This window comes from Hippoglossus hippoglossus, chromosome 16 (assembly GCF_009819705.1).
Source record: "Hippoglossus hippoglossus isolate fHipHip1 chromosome 16, fHipHip1.pri, whole genome shotgun sequence".
NCBI classification, from domain to species: Eukaryota; Metazoa; Chordata; class Actinopteri; order Pleuronectiformes; family Pleuronectidae; genus Hippoglossus; species Hippoglossus hippoglossus.
This window is the reverse complement of record NC_047166.1, coordinates 15,714,765-15,735,499: the sequence shown is the minus strand read 5'-3', so window position 1 is coordinate 15,735,499 and position 20,735 is coordinate 15,714,765. Positions and strand designations below refer to the sequence as shown.

At 40.3% G+C, this 20,735-nt stretch overlaps 2 protein-coding genes across 3 annotated transcripts in view; one reads left to right on the top strand and one right to left on the bottom strand.

Annotated features, from left to right (window-relative positions):
* Window positions 1-583: 583 nt before the first annotated feature.
* On the top strand, window positions 584-19,823 carry mboat1 (membrane bound O-acyltransferase domain containing 1). 2 transcript variants are annotated; one of them, XR_004616497.1, is made up of 14 exons: window positions 584-868; window positions 1,694-1,839; window positions 2,278-2,355; window positions 3,726-3,821; window positions 6,433-6,488; window positions 7,263-7,317; window positions 8,324-8,516; window positions 9,452-9,644; window positions 9,735-9,838; window positions 9,928-9,992; window positions 10,092-10,224; window positions 10,751-10,902; window positions 11,883-12,735; window positions 19,692-19,823. XR_004616497.1 is itself a non-coding variant. In XM_034611195.1 (13 exons), the coding sequence occupies exons 1-13, from the start codon at window positions 773-775 to the stop codon at window positions 12,031-12,033; spliced, it is 1,518 nt and encodes a 505-aa protein (XP_034467086.1). In that variant the 5' UTR covers window positions 584-772; the 3' UTR covers window positions 12,034-12,860. The 2 variants fall into 2 exon arrangements, 1 of the variants encoding a protein (XP_034467086.1); XM_034611195.1 differs by lacking the exon at window positions 19,692-19,823 and having other exon boundaries at window positions 11,883-12,860.
* Window positions 17,538-20,735, bottom strand: part of LOC117776851 (transmembrane protein 65-like) — a 38,132-nt gene continuing 34,934 nt past the window's right edge. The window contains exon 8 of the mRNA XM_034611196.1: window positions 17,538-20,159. Coding sequence (XP_034467087.1) covers window positions 20,010-20,159 — 150 coding nt within the window. The 3' untranslated portion in view covers window positions 17,538-20,009. The remainder of the gene's footprint in view (window positions 20,160-20,735) is intronic.

The window sequence follows — 20,735 nt, the reverse complement described above, 5'->3', positions numbered from 1 at the left end:
TAGACTAACTTTTCACCATTAACACAACCCCTCATTTCTAAATGTCCAGTAACAACCAACTTGTCAGTTTATGTTGCATCCAGCTGCACAGACAGCATCATCATCACCGGAAGTACAGCAGAGTAACTTTATATGTGAAAATATTACGATTAATCCAATGTCTCTTTAAATATATAAATATAATTTTCACCCATTTTACTGAAACACCCTAAACATGTCCTTGTATGGAAGCAGATCTGTGAGGGGTTAAAAAACTTTAGTATAACTTCCTCCTGATATAATAATAATAACAATAATAATAATAATAATAATAATAATAATAATAATAATATAGCACTTTTCCAAAAACAAGTTTATGCAAGTAAAGATTTAAACAAGTTATTACAAGACAATGGATCAAATTAAGCAATAAAACAAACAAAAGTTTAAAAAAAATCCTCTCTGTTTGTTCTAAAGCCTTCGATATAAAACCTAACCGTGAACGTTTGTCAACCCCTGCTTTTATTTTTGTAGCAATTACCGGAAACTGTATTAATTTTCTTAGCGTTTCAGTAGGATGGGAGCAGAGGAGGAGGAGGAGGAAGAAGAGGAGGAGGAGGAGGAGAGGCAGAGCTGGGAGTGCCATGCCCGGACTATCACACTGTGGACTGGTTTGACTTGTCACGGAGGCTTTCGGGAAAACAATGAGTGAACAGTAGGTGGTTATTATTATTTTTTAAATAAAGTAAATAAAATAAGAAAAGAAGACTGAGGTTCTGAACAACAGCGCAGGATGATGGCAGAGCGTCAAACGGACGCTGCGTTTGAAACGACCGGATCCAAGTGGCTGCAGCCCGTCAGTGACCAGCTGGACTTCCCCCTGGATCAGGTACGATTCTCTGTCTGCAGCTGAGTCACAACGTTGGGTATTACACACATGATGTACTGCTCTCAGAGTAATGAATGAGACGCCTGTTATCTAGTGTTGTGTCACTTCTTCTCACTGAGACCTGCAGTGAACCCACAGCAAACACACACAGTGCTGTTCATTTGAGAAGCTGGATGATTAAAACGGACTTTTTGTTGTGTATTCCTGAAAATTCATGATGTTTGTGCCTGAAAATAACTTTTTATTTTGTTGGCTGTGGGTTTTAAATTCTCCTGATGCCAGTTCATCAAAGATGCTGTGACAAAGTTTTGATTTATGGATATTTGTCTGTGTGTGTCTATTTTTAGTTTTCCAACACAAAAACTGCAAGTGCATTACACATTTGGACAGATGCTATATTAAGGTTGATAACATGTCTTGTTGTATATTTTACTCACTCTTTAATCCACAAGACATGCTGCAATATTGTATTTCACATTATATATTGGATCTGTAGGTTTTTGTAACTATTGACATGTTGAGCTTATGTTATAGAAACTCTGTATAGATAAAGAAAAGCTTATATGACAACATTTTAAAATTGGTCTACTTAAAGTTTACAGTGAGCTGTTTGATACTCTACCTGTAGAGCTGTACATCCTTATAGTATTGGGATGCTATTATTGATGGTGATTAAACAAGTGGGACAAGTTATTAGAACCTGTCACAGTTACAGCCTATGTGAGTTCTATGAGTTGTCTTAGTCTTTTTACTCAAAGCACGTGGCTTGTCGACTATATTTAGCAGCAGTGGACTCCCATCCTCGTCTCTGTCTCGCCCACACAGGTGAACTTTTTGGCATGTCAGCTGTTCGCCCTGGCAGCCGCCTTCTGGTTCCGTCTCTACCTCAGCCCTCGCCATGCCAACCCCCTGGTCAGACACGCTGTGGCCACGCTCCTCGGCGTCGCCTTCCTCATCTTCTGCTTCGGATGGTACGGCATCATCCAGTCCCCACAAAGTGCACCCCTCTCATATGACGCTGCACCACATTCATATTTTCTACTCTGAGCCAATGCTGTGACTTGATGAGCAGCGTGTGCTGGGGGGAAATATGTGACTGTAGTTTACCACTGAGCACATCTCAGTTATCAATGGTCTACCTTCCTGGCGAATACACAGACGTCCAGTGAGCAGGGTCCAGCACCACAGGGTTGTAATCATAGGAGGACATTGAGGCTGCAGACAGAAGAAGTGCAGAGAAGGCAGATGCACATGTGGTGGCTTGAGTAACAGACCCCAAGGGGAAATGTGTTAAGGGTCTATTGGCACACACACCATCGTAACATCAGCATACAGAACAAAGTCCCATCATCTGAAATAAATAATACTGGTGATATACATTCTCTTACAGTGTTTGTTCTTTTCTACAGGTACTCAACTCACATCCTGACAGTGGTGGTTACAAGCTATGTGATTATTGTTAAAGCCGATATCGACAGTGTGCACAGGTGAGTCTTTGCCTTTCAATGGAAGACCGGCATAAAAGTCTGGGATATGGCTATGTTATGGACACAAAATGTTGCAGCACTGAAATGTTTAAGCACCGTCTCATTTCAGTGACAGTGGTGAAAAGATAGTTACTGTTGACTTGAGGCAAAACTTGTCGGACAAGATCAGCCCAGAAACTATTTAAGTCATAGGTGTGTGTGGTGGGTCGGGCAGATGGTTGAGTCCAGTTAATGACATTAATATTGATGAAGTATTTGTTGTGGTACTACGTTTTTCATTTTAATCTTAAAAAAAGTCTTTATTCATTGCTCATCCCCTTGGACCTTCCCATTCATTCACTCCCTCCCACACATTCCAGCACAGCAATGTAATGCACGGTGCTAGTTATCCTCCTGTTAAAATGTGACCTGAACTCAAATACTGCTGTTGAAGGCATGAACTTAATGTAAAACTCGTCCTGTAAGGATCAGCCTGACGTGCCAGCCAGACCAGTCTGGTACATCAACACAGATGGACGGTGTGTGCACAAGTCTTTTTGTGTCCTCCCTCCTGTCTGAGGTTTAACGTACATTTGTTTGTGTGTGTGTGTTGGCCTATATTCAAACAACTTGGCTCAAGCACATTACGGAAATGTTGTATTCTCTTCATGAATGGAGCAACATAAGTGTGTTGTGGTTACTGTAGGTCGCTGTGGTATTCATGTATAAAGGGATTACCTGCCAGCAGAGGAAGATATAAACAGTCCTGTTCTGAACACCTGCAAGAAAAACACAGTGTCAACTTTGTAATCATTCTGCTGTTAGTAGTTCTGACATCTAAGAAATTATATCTAAACAATGCTGTGCTGCCTCACAGCAAAAAGGTTCCAGGTTGAAATCCCTCCGGGGTCTTTCTGTGTGGACTTGGCATGTTCTCCCCCTGTTTGAAGGAGTTTTCTCTGGGTACTTCCAAAGTCCTATGACATGCAAAATGGGGTTAGGTTGGAAACTCTAAATTAACCATAGGTGTGAATGTGAGTGTTAATGTTATCTCTGCTGGGATTGGGTCCCCCCCCCCCCCCCCCCCCCCCCCCGGCGACCCCCAAAGGATAAGCGGTACAGATAAAGGATGGATGGATGGATGGATAGTATTGTATGAGACTGTAGTAGGAGCTACCAGCGAGACTCGTTTCTAATGTACAAGTGCACCAATAAAGTTTGGTGCCACAAAAAAGTAATAAAATAAAATGATTAAAGTTAAATGATGTTGTGATGAATTAATTACATTTCCAAAGGAATTCAAAATTAAAGTAACAAGTATTACTTTGGCAAAGACACAAAGCTGCACTCTGTGGCTCATCTTGTTTGGTTTTTCATCCCTCCACATGCAGGTACTCCATGGTGACGGCTATGGGCTTCCTGACAGTGTGCCAAGTGAGCCGCGTCGTCATATTTAACTATGGGATACTGTCCACTGACTTCTCTGGGTAAGAAAAGAAAAAAAATCTGTCCCCTCACCATCTCTTTTCCTCTCGGTCTTAATTTGTGCCGCACCTTCACTGATGTGAGCGTATTCATCACCTCAGTTTTCGAACAGTTCTTACTTTATCAGTTGAACTGCGCCCCGGCCTTGTGTCAATACAACACGCTGATTAAAAAGCAGCAGTGGGAATTGTTCACAGTTGACATTTTCCAGCCGGGTAGAGAGTTAAGGTGCTCGCTGCCTCCTGCTCTGTAACTTTACTGTGTTAGAAACTAGGAGACAACAGTTTGCTTTTAAATATGCGTCTCTTTATTCTGAGTTTTTCCTCATTTAAATACCACATTTCCTCCAAGGATCAGAAAGAAGAAGTTAGCACAGTGGGAGGGGATTTCCTCTAACAGAAGACACACAGTGAATCGTCCGTCATTGCTCGTTATTGGTTAAGTGAAAGATTACATATTGAAAATGTATTGTTAGCTGTTCCGCCACAGCTGCTTCCACATTGCTAGGATGCTATTGCTGTGATAAAGATTAATTCTGTTAGCACGCCACTTATCTCATTGTGGAACACCTCTCATTGAAAGTCCTCCCATGATTCACAAATTAAACACGGAGCTGCCAACACCTACGTGTGCTTCTGCAGAATAATGCCTGAGGTGGTATTGGTGGTTTTACTAGAGAAAAAAAAGTTGGAAATAACGTTTCTGTGTGTCTTAGTTTTTCTAAAGTTAACAGTTGAGTTTTCTGGCTCCTGCATTCAGCAGCGTCTTTACCCAGTTCTCCTGTGGATGAATTTTCTGGCAGCGTCAGTCGCTCTCCTCGTGACTCTGGTGACGAGCAGCCAGGCCTCTGACTCAGCCTTTGGTGGGGGTCATGTATTGAATAAAGATTCAGCTGCGTCAAGCTTTCAGATTGGACAGATAAATGGCTGTGAGTCACAGAGACGGTGCTCGTATGATCGTATGATGAAGATTATCAAGTACAGCAAAATTTGAGATTTACTCTTTTTCTTTCTGGCAAAACAGCGAATGTAGGGAAGGGTCAGGATTGTGTTTCGTTGTTTTCCCTGTAGGAAGGTGTCATGCACTTAATCTAAAATCTGTGTCGCTCTCCCATTTGACTTCCAAACACTGCAGAACAGAAGCTAAACTGGGTCAACACTTTGGTCTTCGTGGAAAAACAGAGTGTGGTGGCTGCAGTGGTGCGATGCTGCACATACCAGCTGGCACCCTGAAAGCGTTTCTCTAAAGCCCGGTGCCAGCTCTCACTGAGCCAGCCCTGCCAGCCTCATGGCCAGGCCCCTCTCCCCCTTAGTTTTCCATGCTGTGCGCACAATGCGGGCCCCTCACACTGGCTCCTGTGTGTGTGTGTGTGTTTGAGATAGTTAAATGTGTGCTTGTGCTCACAGTACGTACACACTCACATTCTCTGGACAGAGAGGTCTCTATCTTTGAATGAAACTAGTGGGGGTGTGAATCTGTCAGTTGAGAGTACAGGACCTGAACGTCCTCCGCAGTTATCTCACTTGGTGGTGTCCATAAATGTGTCACTTGCCAGTGTGCGACTTAAAGGAAACTCACACATGACTTGTTCTACACTAATTGTATGTTCTCTTAAAGGTTCAGTGTGTAGAATTTAGTGACATCTAGTGGTGAAGTTCCATGTTGCAGCTGAACACCCCTCACCTCACCCTCCCCTTCCAAACATGACAGAGAGCCTGTGGTAGCCTTCTGTTTTCAGAAAAACTCCAAACGTGTTTTGTTTGTCCAGTCTGGGCTACTGTAAAAAACATGGCGGCCTCCGTAGAGAGGACCCACTCCAGATGTAAATATAAAGTATTTATATATAAAGGGCCAATTTTAGGGTAAAGAAAACAACAATTTGCATAATTTAGATGAAACAAACTAGTGAAAATCTCACCAGGATTTATTTTTTATAAAATTTCTGCCAATAGATCCTTTTCACTGGACCTTTAAGTCAATAATATCAAATGGTATGGAAACAACTCAGTATCTGATGGATGAAGTCATGTAACTGGCAACATTCTCAATAACATCAGCTTCACAAGATGGAGATCAGGTTGTCTGGTTTTAAAGAGAGACAGTGTTTAAGTGAACATTTAGATATTAATAATTGACCTGACAAAGCACTGCTGGAAAAGAACGAGGACATTCTCAAGGTAAAATAAATTCTGCTGCTTCCTCCAGTGGCTCATCACCTCAGCCAAGGAGGTGTATTTGAATTGATTTCAATGAGTCTGTGTCGTTTGGTGCAGCTTCATTGAGTTTAAGGGGACTGCCCTTCTGAGTGCCATTCTAGTTAGCCAGTGTTTTATTGGGTGTGCTTTGTTTAAGGTCAGTATAGAAAATGACTTGCTTGCTGAGCTGTGATGGTCTTTACGTTTTACTTTTAATACATTTTAAATCATGGTTTCTTTACCTTGAACATCTGTTTTTGTAGATTTCTTAGTGACACTGTCAAATTCCATGGTACAGTTTTGTGTAAGTTAGAAATTTGAAAATGGTATTATGTGAAAAGATATTCAGGTTCATACACTACATGTTTATTCTCATTTCAGGATTCACTAAGTTTATTCCTCTGCTTTTTCTGCTCAGGCCTCTGATGATAGTAACTCAGAAGATCACCACACTGGCTTTCCAGCTCCATGATGGTAAGATAGAGGAAACACACACACACACACACACACACACACACACACACACACACACACACACACACACACACACACACACACACACACACACACACACACACACACCGATGTTGCCAGCCTTTACTGGTGGAGGCAACAAACTTCCACAATTACTTGACATTAAACATACGTTTTTTTCATTTCAGGTTTTCTAAACTAATATAACAGGAAAAGCTCAGGTGTTGCTCATAACAATTTCAATGCTCCTGCCAATGCATTATTGCGACAGTCATTGCGTCTTAATTCTAACAAGTACTTTAGTCAGTACACACACATGTAGTACAATCACTACACAGTATACTCACTGCCTTGTGTCTGATATATCTACTTTGCTCGCTCAACCTTAAAATGAGCTGCCATTTTGTCATGTTTGAAAATACATTGGTGGCCTCTGACCTTCTGCAACGGAGCCAAGATGGCGACCGTTGAGGGGGAGGGGTGTCCATGCTGCTATAATTGTCCTCGTGACACAGCAAGTGAATCTTTCTGCAGTAAATCATGGCACTGAAGCAGCTAAATGGATCCAGCCCTCAGGGATTTTTACTGGCAATATCTGTACCTCTCCTACTGTGAAATGACAAGGGGGCTCCCATGAAAAAGGCCCATTACTGTGAAATTGAATCATCCTGTAATAGGGGATAATAGATAAGAAAAGATTAAACAGGGTGGTGTCAGATTAATTAAAAGTTTTCAAACAGGCTTAATACTGATGATTCATCCCTTATTTTTCAGGTACGTGTAAGAAATCTGAACAGCTGACCCCGGAGCAGGAGCTCCATGCGATAAAGTGAGTTTTAAATATGGTAAAACAAACAAAGGACTTTTATATGTTGCTGTGTGACTTAGTTTTACTCTAAACCCAAACCTACTGTAAGGGTGCGTATGTGAGCAGAGAGGGTTGCCTCTGAATGAACGCCTTATTTTAAAGAATAAATAAATATAAATAACTTTCTTTTCCTTCAGCCACCAGGGACAATGACAAGGACATCATGGTGAATAGATTATTCATGTGAAAAAAAAAGCATGCTGGGAACTCAGAAAGGAGGCATCGTTTTGCATGAAAAACACTGAATTGTTATGCATGTGAATCAATACAACTACACTCATCAGTGTCCCATGCATGTCACTATAGAAAGAAAATGAAAAATGTACAAGTAAGCACTTATAACACTTAGTGCTGTTCTCGTCCCGTAACCCTGGACATGTAAAGTTGGTTATTGTCTCATGTTTGATACTTTATTCTAAGATGCTTGTGCAGATTCTGTAGGGTTCAGTTTCAATTGTACCACTTGTATATACAAGCTTTAATGTAATAACCAGTAATATAGATAAAAGCTCAGCAAGTGGAAACCAACTTGATTTCAGAAATCAATAAACTTATTGAAAAGCACATTTCTTTATGATTTCCTGAGATTTGAGTATTTGCCAGAACAAACCCTGGTTCCCTTAAAGGCTGTAACTGTTCTAATCAGAGCCAAAGGAAGAAAAACAAAATCTAATTTATAACATTTAGATTGTCTCTATGTGAAATTTTATAAAGTATTTCTTTTTTTACATGTATGTACCCCTTTCATCTGTCATCAACAATACAGTTTTACACCATTTTTAATTGTAATATATTATTTAAAAATACATGGCATGCTTTCCTCACATTTCCAGCTCACTCAAACAAACACATAGAGCACCACTGTTGCATTTCACCTGAATTGATCACTGTTTTATTACTGAAAATAAAAGGTCTGTTCCCAGGTTTGTTCTCTTTTCAGCGATTTCTTCTGTTGTTCTTTGTGCAGAGTGAAGCCGTCTCTCATCGAGTACCTGAGCTACAATCTGAACTTCCTGAGCGTCCTGGTGGGGCCGTGCAGTAACTATAAGGACTACATAGACTTCATCGAGGGACGACACGTCAGCCAGAGGCTCAGGCAGCACTCGGGGACGTGTAACGGACAGAACGGCTACGACAAGACGCCAAACCCGTCACCTCTGGTAAGGTCATGAAAGTTTATCTATATATTAGTCAATGCACATCCTGGGAATATAACATGTGCCTCTTTTCTAGAACAGTCCTCTCTTAATTAAAGTTTAAGACTTTACAGTCACACATGCAGCAGACTGTCGCTCCATTGTTCTCCTGCATTGTCTGAAAGTGTCCCCGGCCTATTGTTTAATTAAACTCCTCCTAAAGCTGTAATTAACCCTGGTCCTTGTTGTTTGGTCTGTAACTTAAGATGTGTAGACGTAAATTGGCAGAAAAAGAAATGGCTTGTGTTGACTTGCTGAAATCAATGTGTCCCCGAGGGCCAACAGAATTTGTGCATCCAGTCGTGTACAGGTCCAATATGTTCCAGTTTAAAGAACATGTCACCTGAGCCTTAAGGGATATGGTGAAAGGTTCAGTGTTTTGTTTCTGTCTCTGTTCTGCTTTTTTTTTATGTTTGAAGCTAAAGACTTGCACAAAAACTGAAGAAAAGAAACTGCTCTAAAACCCTATAACATGCATCACGTGAACATTAATTATGTAACACTTAATACCAAATATAACCAAATATAGGCATTACCACATTCAGTATCCTAAATAAAAAATAAATAAATGGTTTTACAACTACAGAGGCTTTTTGCTGGTGCCACAAACTGGAGTATTGCATTCTTCACTTAGCAGTATTTTTACATATAATGATAATAATATTTATTAGAATTATAATAATGGGCCATGGCTAAAATAAATCATCACAAAACATCTGCATAATTAAAAGAGGTGTAAATAATCAAACTTTTGCATCCAAAACATACAAAGTACATATAACTGATTATAACTACTAATTTCCTCTGGTGCCAGCTGGACCTGATTTTGATATGACCTGTATCGCCCACTTCTCATCATGTCTATTCGTGATGCACGTTTCCATCATGTTCCCCTGCAGAACGCTGTGTGTCAGAAGCTGCTCGTCTGCTGTGGCTGCATGCTGTTCTTCCTCACTGTGACTCGCTCGTTGCCCATAACGTACAACGTGGACCCCCACTTTGTCAGCCACGCCCCCTTCCTCACCAGGCTCACCTACGCTTTCTTCTCCATACAAGCAGCCAGGCCCAAGTTCTACTTCGCCTGGACACTGGGTGAGCACAGGGTCTGTGCACTGCCAATATAAAGAGGACATACACTATTATTGTTATTGCCATGTAAGACGTGATTTTTTTCTTTTCCAGCCGATGCTGTGAACAACGCTGCAGGTTATGGTTTCATGGGGATGGATGAAAATGGAAAGCCATCATGGGATCTCATCCGCAACCTCAACATCATGGGGATCGAGGTACCGTCATGGAAATTAATTTGGGTCAAAGACCACCACTGACGATAAGAGCACCCAGTCACTGTTATGTGTTCCCTGTTTTTTTTTAGACTGCAACCAGTTTCAAGACTTTCATTGACAACTGGAATATTCAAACAGGAATTTGGCTCAAAACGTGAGTTCTGCAAAATATGAACTCATGCACACAGAAAACAATTACTTTCCATTTGACATACACTCTCATGCACATGTTTAATTTCTCTCATCTCCTCAGTGTGTGTTACGACCGAGCCCCCAAGCACCGGTTGGCGTTGACGTTCATCCTGTCTGCCCTGTGGCACGGCGTTTATCCAGGCTATTATTTTACATTCATCACCGCCATCCCCATCACCATGGCAGCACGAGCAGTGAGTACCTCACCCCCTCTGGAAAACAAAATGAAAAGTCTATAAATAGGACAGTCAGTATTTTCTCCAAATGTAATTTTGATAGCTTTATTACATTCCCAGCCCTTGTAATTATATATTTATATAAAGTTTGTTATTGTAACGGCATTCTTGATAATATATAAGAAGTTTTAGAAATGTGTATTTGTCAGAAAAGACGTGTGCCTGTGTATGAAGGGCTTGAATTGACTTTTTATTCCGAAACTGGGGTCTGGCTGTTTCTCTCTTCTCAGTGTGTGAGGTAAAGACGGTTTAGCAGCATCTCACTGACCTGTTGAAGAAAATACATGTTACACCGCAGCAAAATATAACATACAGAAACCTTTTAGTCTAAATTCATTGAAACTAAGGAAAACATTTAAAGGAAGATAAAAAGAACATACATATATATTCACATAACTTAACATCAATAGTGTAGTTCAAGTACATCAAGTGTGAAATAAAAGAGTTATTTATCCGTCTGGCTCCATCTTCCTCTCCCCACCAGATAAGGAAGTCGGTTCGTCACAACTTCCTGTCCTCCACAGACTTGAAACTGTTTTACGACATCCTAACCTGGGTGGCCACTCAGCTCGCCATCTGCTACACCGTCATGCCTTTCTTACTTCTTGCAGTAGAGCCCACTTTGGTTTATTACAGGTACGTCCCCCGTATTTAATTATCTAATCAGACCTGGTTCACGCTTGATGCATTCGTGTGACTGCATGAGTTTGTGTGATGCAAAAACAATCCATCATCTATCCACGGACTCCAGTTCAACGTCTTTGACCGAAGCAAAAGTTGTGACCTTGCAGACTGTTGATGCTTTTCTCACACACCAGTTCTGTGGGGGTTTTTTTGTTGCTCAGCTAAATGCAACAAACAAAGGAGCTCCTCTTCTTGCTGCTGTTTTGAGATCACAATCTTATTTTCTACAGCATGTGAAGAATGTGTCTCTGTATGCCTGTCAAAACTGAAGTTTGAACAAAACTTTAAAGGAGAGGATTTGATTTCCATTTATACATTATATCCATATGTTTGTTGGCCTCTTGTCTGTATCTGGGATATTCATTAATATGTGCTCACTTTACAGTCAAAGAAAGTATTTCTGAGGGTCCCACAATCTGAAATCATAATTCTCTCATATCACTAATTATGATATATATATATAAAAATTATTATATTAATTTCAAAATGTCAGAAAATATTGATAAATTCCAATGGGGGTTAGGGTCAAATTCCCGAGGACCAAGTGTCCAGACGTCTTAGTCAGACAAAACAAAAGCGCAAGGATTTTCAGGTAAAGAAGAAAATATTAGAAATTATATCCACATAAGAAGCTGGAACCAGAGAATTTTGATGCTCTTTCATAAAAAATGTCTAAATTGATTAACAAGATATTTGCAGATACATTTTCAGCTGTTGTTTTATGTTCTTCTACTAACTGATTTATCGACTAATAATTGCAGTCTATTGGCGACTCGCATATATTATGTTCAATGATGTTTTTATGTTTTGACAGATATTCCACATTTGGGTTTTTAACAGATTTTGTCTCCTGCTGTACTCTGTAATGTTCTACATCAGTTTGGTGCATTAATGACAACGTTACACTCGCTGTTTCCTCCTCTCTTTCTTAGGTCTATGTACTTCCACGTGCACATCATTAGCATTCTGGCTGCGATCGGCCTGCATCAGAAACACAAAGCCAGGGACCCCTCTGCCACCACTAAAACACACTCAGCCCAGTGCCAGCCTGTTCACTCCAACAACAACGACAAAGTAGACTGAAACCCCCCGCCCCCCCCCAGTCACGTTGTTTCAACAGGCGCTCAGTGCACGGTGTGAATATCCTCCAAGGGAAACCATTTCTGAGACACCATACAGGATTTGAACCTTTGGCACTGGATGAACACGGGAGGAGCTTTTCTGCCATATTATAAGATGAAGACAATACATGAGACAAGCTCAGTGGAAAGACTGGAAAGAAAACTTGCTGAAGGAACATCTCTGGTCCTACCACCAGGAAAAGAACTGACCTCCCTCAACTCCCCCCCACCCCACCCTCTGTCCCCTCCATGCCCATCTCGACACCGGGCCGCCCGCTCCGACAACAATGTCACAGTGTGAAGAGAGAGAGGAGACTCGCTCTCCTCCCCTGTCCTCTATCACCACCGTCCTGCCCACTGGTGGGACGTCAGCCAGCGCAGTGGGAGAGCAGCTCATGAAGAGGGCACGAATATCACGACGCACACACAAAAACACTAACTCATGCATAGACAGGCACTAGGAAACAAATTTGCACATATTTTCTCTTAGACACGCTTGCACTCGGTCACACTCTGCTGGAGCACAAAGGCCGCCCTTGTGAGGCTGCAACAAAGAAGCATGCCATAGGGGGAGAGAGAGAGCCTGTGTACCCGTTGCACCCACTATGCCCAGAGTGTGTGTCTGTGTGTGTCTCTGTGTCTGTGTGTGTGTGTGTATGTGTGTGTTGGCCTTGCCATATAAAAGTGTGGACTGTGTCGTTATTCCTCCCACTGGGTAGAGAGTCACTTGAAATACATATTAGCCCATGCAGCTCTCAAACGATCCTTTGAAACCACTACTATAAAAGTGTTTTTAAGACGAGATGACAGTTCCTCCTGGTGAGGAGACTCGACCTTTCTCTAAACACTTTGTTTTAGTTTCAATGGATCATGCTACAGCCGTGAAAAGGCAAAGGAAAGGTTAAAAATATGTAAAACATCAAATAAGTTAAGCGACAAGCTTTAGCTCATGTCAGTTTGCATCTCACGCCAATATTCTGATATTTATATGATTAGGAAAATGGTCTGAATAAGACACTGCCATGTAAATAGCATTGATGAGCTTAAACTGAGTAAGATCATACTCAGAATAAGCAATGATCAAGTTAAGACCTGGAGTATTCTGACCTTTGTCACATTTTGTAGACATGTATATGTTTTAATTGCCTATAAACGTCCTATTGGAGTTTTTACAGCCCTTTGCCACATCGACATGACCGTTAACAACTGCCTGACAACGACAACCGATTTTGAGTGTAAACAAGTAGTAGGATGACATATTGAGCCCTAATCAGACTGTGCTCTGTATCATGTAGGACTAGGAATGGAAAATAATAATTGCAATAATGTCTTATTCAGAATAAGGTCAATAGTTGGAACTAGTAGTCAATAGTAGTCACAGACACATTGTAATATGAGCATAGAGAATAGAAAACAAAAGGCTTTTCCAATAATGTAATCATTCTACTTTACTCTAAGTGGTGTCCTTCTGTGCTGAATCAGTGGGGAATGTAATAGTGACACAGTTCATAATGTGTTCGTACTTATTATTTAAACGGTGCCTGAAGCCTGTGATAGTGATGCAGAGTAATTGAACAGAAAGCTGCGGCCAAACTGAGAGGAAATACATTAGAAGTTTCTCTTTTTTTTTTTGTGAAGTTGTCCACATAAAGTGGAAAATATGACCAAAAAGTAGAAACTTCGAACTCAGATGTATTTCTCGTCAGTGGCAGCTTGGTGCTGTGTTCATTCTCTGGTCTGTTACTGAGAAAGAACACATTAAGAAAACTGTCGATTACCCGGAGCTGGGCCGCAGCCGCAGGTTGAGACGCCTGCTGCCTGTGTGAACTGTGTGAACTCTGCTGAATGAAGGTAATGAAGGTGAACCATGTGGGACTGACTGAAACGGCCACACTGCAGCGTCTCCCAGTGCAGACTCACACCGACCATGAGCTCAACACTAATAGTACAGTTTCTCAACTAAATTCACAATCCTGTCACTTCACCTGGGTTTGAGTTTTGCACAATCACAAGACGGTGAACCGGACGTTGATTTTTGTGATTCGCAAAAACGAAGCCTTCACGTTTGTTGTATCATTAATTATGAGTCTGGTTTTTTTTCGTTATTGAGTCTCCATTCACGAGAGGTTCGGGTGCACTGGGAGTTTTCACAAGCGACTGCACAGTGGCCTGGTTATTGAAGGTGCTATCTGCTGCAGGCTAGCATGTAGGTTAGTTACAATGCATATAGAATTATCTATAGAGTTAACAATTATTATTAAATATATACCACAGGGGAAATATTCCAGATTTTAGGGGGAAAACCAGTTTTGGTAGCTATGTGCAATTTAACCTCATGTCAGTCTCCCTCAGCCAATTAGACCAAATCACTTTCTTCTTTTTTGTTAATTATTTTAATATTTAACTGCACATTGGTCCCTCTCAATCGAAGTTAATGAAGTGTCAGTAGTGAACAGGGATCTGTAGTCATTTCAACGCCTGAAATTATTAACACCCAGATGGATCGAACACTGGCTGCACCTAAACTCCTCAAGAGGTGTGTGTGTTTGTGTGTGTGTGTTTGTGTTCCCAAGTATGCCTTTGCCTAACTGCTACAGCTGCAACCTTTATTGTTTTTGTTCTAGATAACATGTTCATGTGTCTGCATGTGTTTTAGTGCAGGGACATTAGTATAGAAATATAATTTATGAATGTGTTATCAGAATGAGCAGCTATTTCAATGACTTAATACTGATTATGAAGATATTTGTATGTATTTTACATACGTGTGATGAATTGTACTGAATGTGAGAGTCGGCACTGTGTGTGTGATTTTTTTCTTATTACCCCACTGTTCCATTTTAGTATTGTTCCTATGGAGGAAAGAGTGAGTAGTATAGAAAAACGATGAGTAACAAATAAAGCTGAAATGAATCAGAGTTTTTATTCATGAGTTTGAATTGTCTTATTTAAAAATTGAAGGCGAACATGTATGATTTGAAACCATGTAATCAAAAATAGTGTCTTTTAGAAACCAGTAAAACCTCTGTGCAATAATACAAAGTGCCATTGAGATGTATTTGTTGTTTTTAACCTGTTAACACAGGACTCAAGTCAAACCTCCTCTACGTGACACTGGTCCCAAGCTGTTTAATCTCTGATGATCTTCTCAGAGTCGCTTCCTCTCTGTCCCTCGTGTCCCCTGGCTGTTCCCGTCTGACTCAGATATACCTGTTAGTGTGTGTGTGTATGTGCATGTTTTCATCCAGTGTGTGTTCGAGGAAAGCTAATGACAACCGGAGGGAAAGAAAATGGGACGAAGATGACAACACGCAACAGTGAAATATACGGATTGAGCTGAAGCCGGTTCGAGGCAGAAAATTTGAAGACATTCCCTCAAGCTGATCTTAAGATATCATGTTCAAGAAAAACATAATCGCACTTTGTGAGGCCACCGTGACCTTGGCCTTTGACCTTTTGCTATAAAATTAAGTGAATGAATCCTTGAGTCCAAGTTAATGTTTGTGCCAAATGTGAAAAAATTCCCTAAAGTAGTTTTGGAGATATTGCATTCATAAGTCAAAAAATGTGCTTTGTGAGGTCACAGTGACCTTGACCTTTGACCTTTGAACACCAAATTCAATCAAATTCAATTCAGGTCATCCTTGAGTCTAAGTCAGAGGTCTTCAACAGGGGGTCCGTGAAATTTTTGGTTGATTAGACAATTTTGTATTTAAAAAAAAAAAAAAATTCCACAAATTTAAATGTCTTTAAATACACATTGACATGAATCCAACATATTGTACCGAACGGATAAATGGAGGCAGAAGACGTTATCTTTCAGTCAGCAATGCACACATATACTGTATATAGTAGGGGGTCCCTGCTCCATCTCTCCATCAGTTTGGGGGTCCTTGGCCTGAAAAACATTGAAGACCCCTGATCTAATTGGTTCGTGGAGTTTGCTGAACTCATTTAATTCACAGCAGCATCAGGTCAACTCCACCTGAACAGAGGTCGACTCAAGCAGGAAAAGTAATTTCACCAACCAAAATCTCCTACGTATTCCTGTGAGCTAAGAGGATACTGAAAATTATAATGAGCAGATATCTCATTTGTTAACTTCAAAAATCTCACCAGCCTCAGTTTGTAATAAAACATGCCTCAATTTCTTTGATTTAAACTTACATTTAAACATGCTCAAAATAGAAAGAGACAAGTGTCATTATCCATTAATAAAAGGAACGTGTAATGTTTCCATGCAGAGTGTAAAGTTCACACCGGACCTCATGTTTGCAGCCATGTACTAATTCATAGAAACAATCTCTGTTCTCTCATTCAAGTTTTTCCCTTAGAACTTCTCTCGTCTTTTTACACATGTAAAGAGCTACTTATATTTAATGCATCAACGAAAAAAATGCCGTATATCAGACATAAATCAGGAAGTGATGCAACCAAGAAGACAATGTGCTTTATCTGTATGAAAATTTACTTTTAAGTTCAGAATTTATGTTGGAGCAATAGAGAAAAGAGAAATTCCCATTGGTGTAGACACCAGTTCAAACCTCAGTGATGTGGGTAAAACCCAAGAGTTAAATCCAAAGATTTATTTCTAGTTCTAGAGAAGATGAAGCTTCAGAGGTTTTGATGCAACAGGATATAAAAGCTAAAAATGAAAACCAGTCTCATTTTCATTGCACAAGACCCAATATATTTTAAGTGGTGACCATAGAATGAAGAAGTATTTTAATACGAGACAAGGTCTTTAAACACTGAAAACAATAAGACCTGAAAAATAACTTGAAATCTCTCCTGCATTTTTATGAACCAAGCAGCCAGCTTACTAATACAGAAATAACAACAGATATGAAATAAATTAAGGTTCCAAAATATGCATTAATGCCCCTGCACTAATGAGGCGAGACTTCTTGATTTAACACTTCACCAGGTTTTATAACAGATAAAACCACATTAACTCGTGATAATATATCAACTCGGAGCTTCTGTCAACTAAAGATCCTCTTTGCTTTTCTCCCACTAATACTAATAAGTTAGATGATGCACAGGGAATCTAGGAAAAAGGTAACAGCTCCAAATTTATATATATTTCTTTACCATGATTGACTATGAAGACGGTTCTAAAGCACAGAGACGGGCAATTTACGTGAATGATGCATCGTAAGGAGGTAAATTGCTGATATTCTTCTGCTGCTATCAAACAGTCATCTATCCATTACTTTCTGTTGATCCGACCCAAACACCGTCCATCTCTGCATTTTGGACATCCCAGCAGATCTGTGCAGGGAAATAGATAAAAGATAAAATCCTATTTTTTAAACTATGTGTGTTTATCATGAGATTCAAGATATACGAATCAGAAATGTGCCTGTTAATCCAGCCAGTCACATTCCATCCCCTCCACCACCTCATATCCTGCTGCAGCAAGTTATTCCAGAGCACACTTTTTCAATTATTACAAAGTAAACATGTACAATAGTTTTTTTTTATTAGCAGTGCATGCAAGGAAATCAAGCAATGAGATCAAAGAAAATCCTAACTACATAAATCTTCAATTCTTTGTTTCATTTTTATCACTGTTCTGCACAATATAAATAACTAAAACAATCTCATACAGGGCAAAGTCTCCTCTGTGGGGGTGTTAGTGTTTTCAGAGCAGGTTTAGTAATGCACTGTCACACACAGCAATCAGATGGTGAGTCCTTCTTGTTGCTGCTGGAAATATAGTGACAAATATGTTTTTGTGTTGACAAATATATTCTTTTCTTAGCATTGTCCCCGGAGATAAATAAAGAGAATATACAGTGGCAACATATATGAATATTAGAAGAAAAATAAATAGGTTTTTTTGGGACACGTGGCTGCTTCATTTCAACTTCTAAACAGTCTAAAAGGTGTACAGTTTTCAGTTCCAAAAAAGTGATAAGATAAATTAGATAATCAGTAAACAGCTGAATCAAGACCTGGATTGATGGAAGTATTTCATCATCTTGAATACGCCCCTCCTGCTGCAGTGTTTCTAGGCGAGCAGATGCTGCAGATTACAGTTTGCAGATCAAAATAAACGATTAACAACATTAATTATAGAGTTATGAAGTGATAACTTCAAGCTCGACTTTGAGGTGGTTTGAATACTAAGCAGGGGAGATAAACAGGTGATGAATGACACCTGTATGTGTTTGAAATACAACACAAACCTCTTTCAAATCTCAGCCAGTAGAGGGCAGTAGAGCAGAGACACTGCTCATCAAGGTGCAGAGGGAGAATATGTAGTTGTGCGTTAGTGTTGAAAGCAGCAGCAGCAGATTTCTAACAGAATCAAACGGGGCAATAATCATAGTGTAACACGAGCTGGAGCAGAGGCTTGCTGCTGTCTCACCCTGGCAGAGGTTTCGCTGTAGCTCGGTTAAATGTCGACTGGTGCAGAGCAGGACGAGATCAATCTCATGATGTTGGGGCCAGAGGGTCAGAGCCAAATGGGACAGAGGTCTCAGGTGGTTCAGTGATGGGATTTATTATCTTTCTGTCGCTGCTGCTCTTCCTCTCTCCCTCTCTCTCCTCATCCAGCTCCACTCTTCTGGAGAAAGTAACAGACTGCTCTTTAGCAGCACTGCGTCCATCTGGTTGCACACAGTAAATATTAGAATGTTGAGGGGCGAAATCATAAGTATTTAATATAAAATGAATCACCGACAAGTAACAAAAAAACTATCTGGAGCGTGGATGAGGCAGACTGGCAAGACTTTTTAAGACTGAGATATATTTGTAAAACTGAAAAGTTACAGTACTTGTACTCTACTCGATACTGTATACAGTGTTTATATATATAACATATATATATATATATATATATATAGTATGCAAATTAGATTTCTCTCTTTGTATGACTCAACACCTTCAAAGACTGATTAGGAAACACAGGAGAGGTCTTTAAATGTCCTTAATGCTTCTGAATCAAGCTGAAATGCACCGTGTGATGGTGTGGAATCTTTTCAGTCTTCATTTATTAGTGACTGACGATATACACAAAACCTTCGACGTCAAAAAGCCATGTGACCAACTAATCATCTTTGCCAAGGAGGTTATGTTTCTAATGTTTGTTTGGTAGTAGGATTACACAAAAACCACGAAACTGATTTCTATGAAATTGTGTTGAGAGGTGGGTCATGACCAAGGGAGGAACCCATTTAATTTTGGTGCAGATCCAAATCAAGGGAGAGGATCCAGGATTATTTTCTCACTTTCCTTTCTTCGGCATTTTGTGATAGTTTTTTTTTCTTCCAAGAGTTATGTTGACACAGAATAATTCATGGATTTTTATGATATTTATGAGTGTGCATAATTTGGTGCAGATCCAAATAAATATGTGGATCCAGTGAATTTAAATGTTGTTTCATGAGGGGACTGTGGGGCCTTGGCGAGGTAAGTGCTCTACTAAATGCATGTTTTTTTCTGAATTATCTCCGATAGCGTAGATTCCAAACTTTACTGTGATACTTCGAGGGGCCCTAACTTTCATTTAACCTGCTTGCCATCTCACCCTCTCGTTTTATACTTGCTCCATTTAACAGGGTAGAGAAAGAGGCCACTGCAGAGTGTGTGTGTCAGATAAATCAGTTTCAGCCTGTGTCGGTCAGTCAAAAACGAGGTGAGGTTATGGTGCAATAGTTGACGTAGCAGCAGTCCAATGAATAAACAGTCTCATGTCTCTTCAAGAGACGGTCAGGTCTCTGTGCTTAAGTTAAAAATGTACAATCAAATAATATCTAAAACCCTTTTCAGAATACCTTCCATTGTTAGAATCAGCCTCGCAAAGTGACAAACATCATCAGACTGTGTGAGGTGTTCACACACCTCGGTCCACCAGGCGAGGCCAACAGTCCCAGGTTTAAGTATTCGAACGGATTCCAAATAATATTTGTCCTCAGCAAGTTGACAGTTTCAGTTTTCGTCGCTCTCAGTCGGAGCAGGTGGCGACTCCGATTTCTCCTTCCCCTCCGTCTGGCCCTCTTTTTTCTTGTCGTCGTCCTTTAGGAACAGAAGAGGGAACATGCCCAGGATGCAGCCGATGCCAACGCCAATGGCTTTACCCTAAAGATGAGAGAGTGGGAGCAAGGAGAAGTTTATTCTGGCAAAACACATGTGAACAGCATGCTTGAAATCATAAACACAAAAAAAAACAAATTTCAGCCATGAATAATAAAGTAACCGTGGTGTTTTTACTTTGCTTTGTTTTGCCTGAGAATTTTAATTAGTTTGGTCTAAATTCACCACAGCACATGAACTTCATCATCGTTGTTTTGTACTAAACCTTTTCATGCCGCTTGTGTTCTGCTTAAGACTTTAAGACTGAAAGGCTGAAGACCAAGCCTGAACTGCTCTAAATGTACAAACTGTTTGACACATTGATTTCCTTTTACACTTCAACGTGTTTTTTTATACGCTTGCAAAAAAAATAAAACAGGTCTGAACAATTGACGGGGCCTTTCACAACCAGCCAGGAGCCTTTTAGCGCAGCACAAATCACTCAAGCTTATTAAAGCTAAATACATTACACACTTCAGCAGTCACAGCATATTAAAAAATCATTCAGGTCTAATTTCCTCTGCTCCGTTTGTCACTGTACGGAAACCTGATCTGGGTGGATTACGATACGTTACACAATCA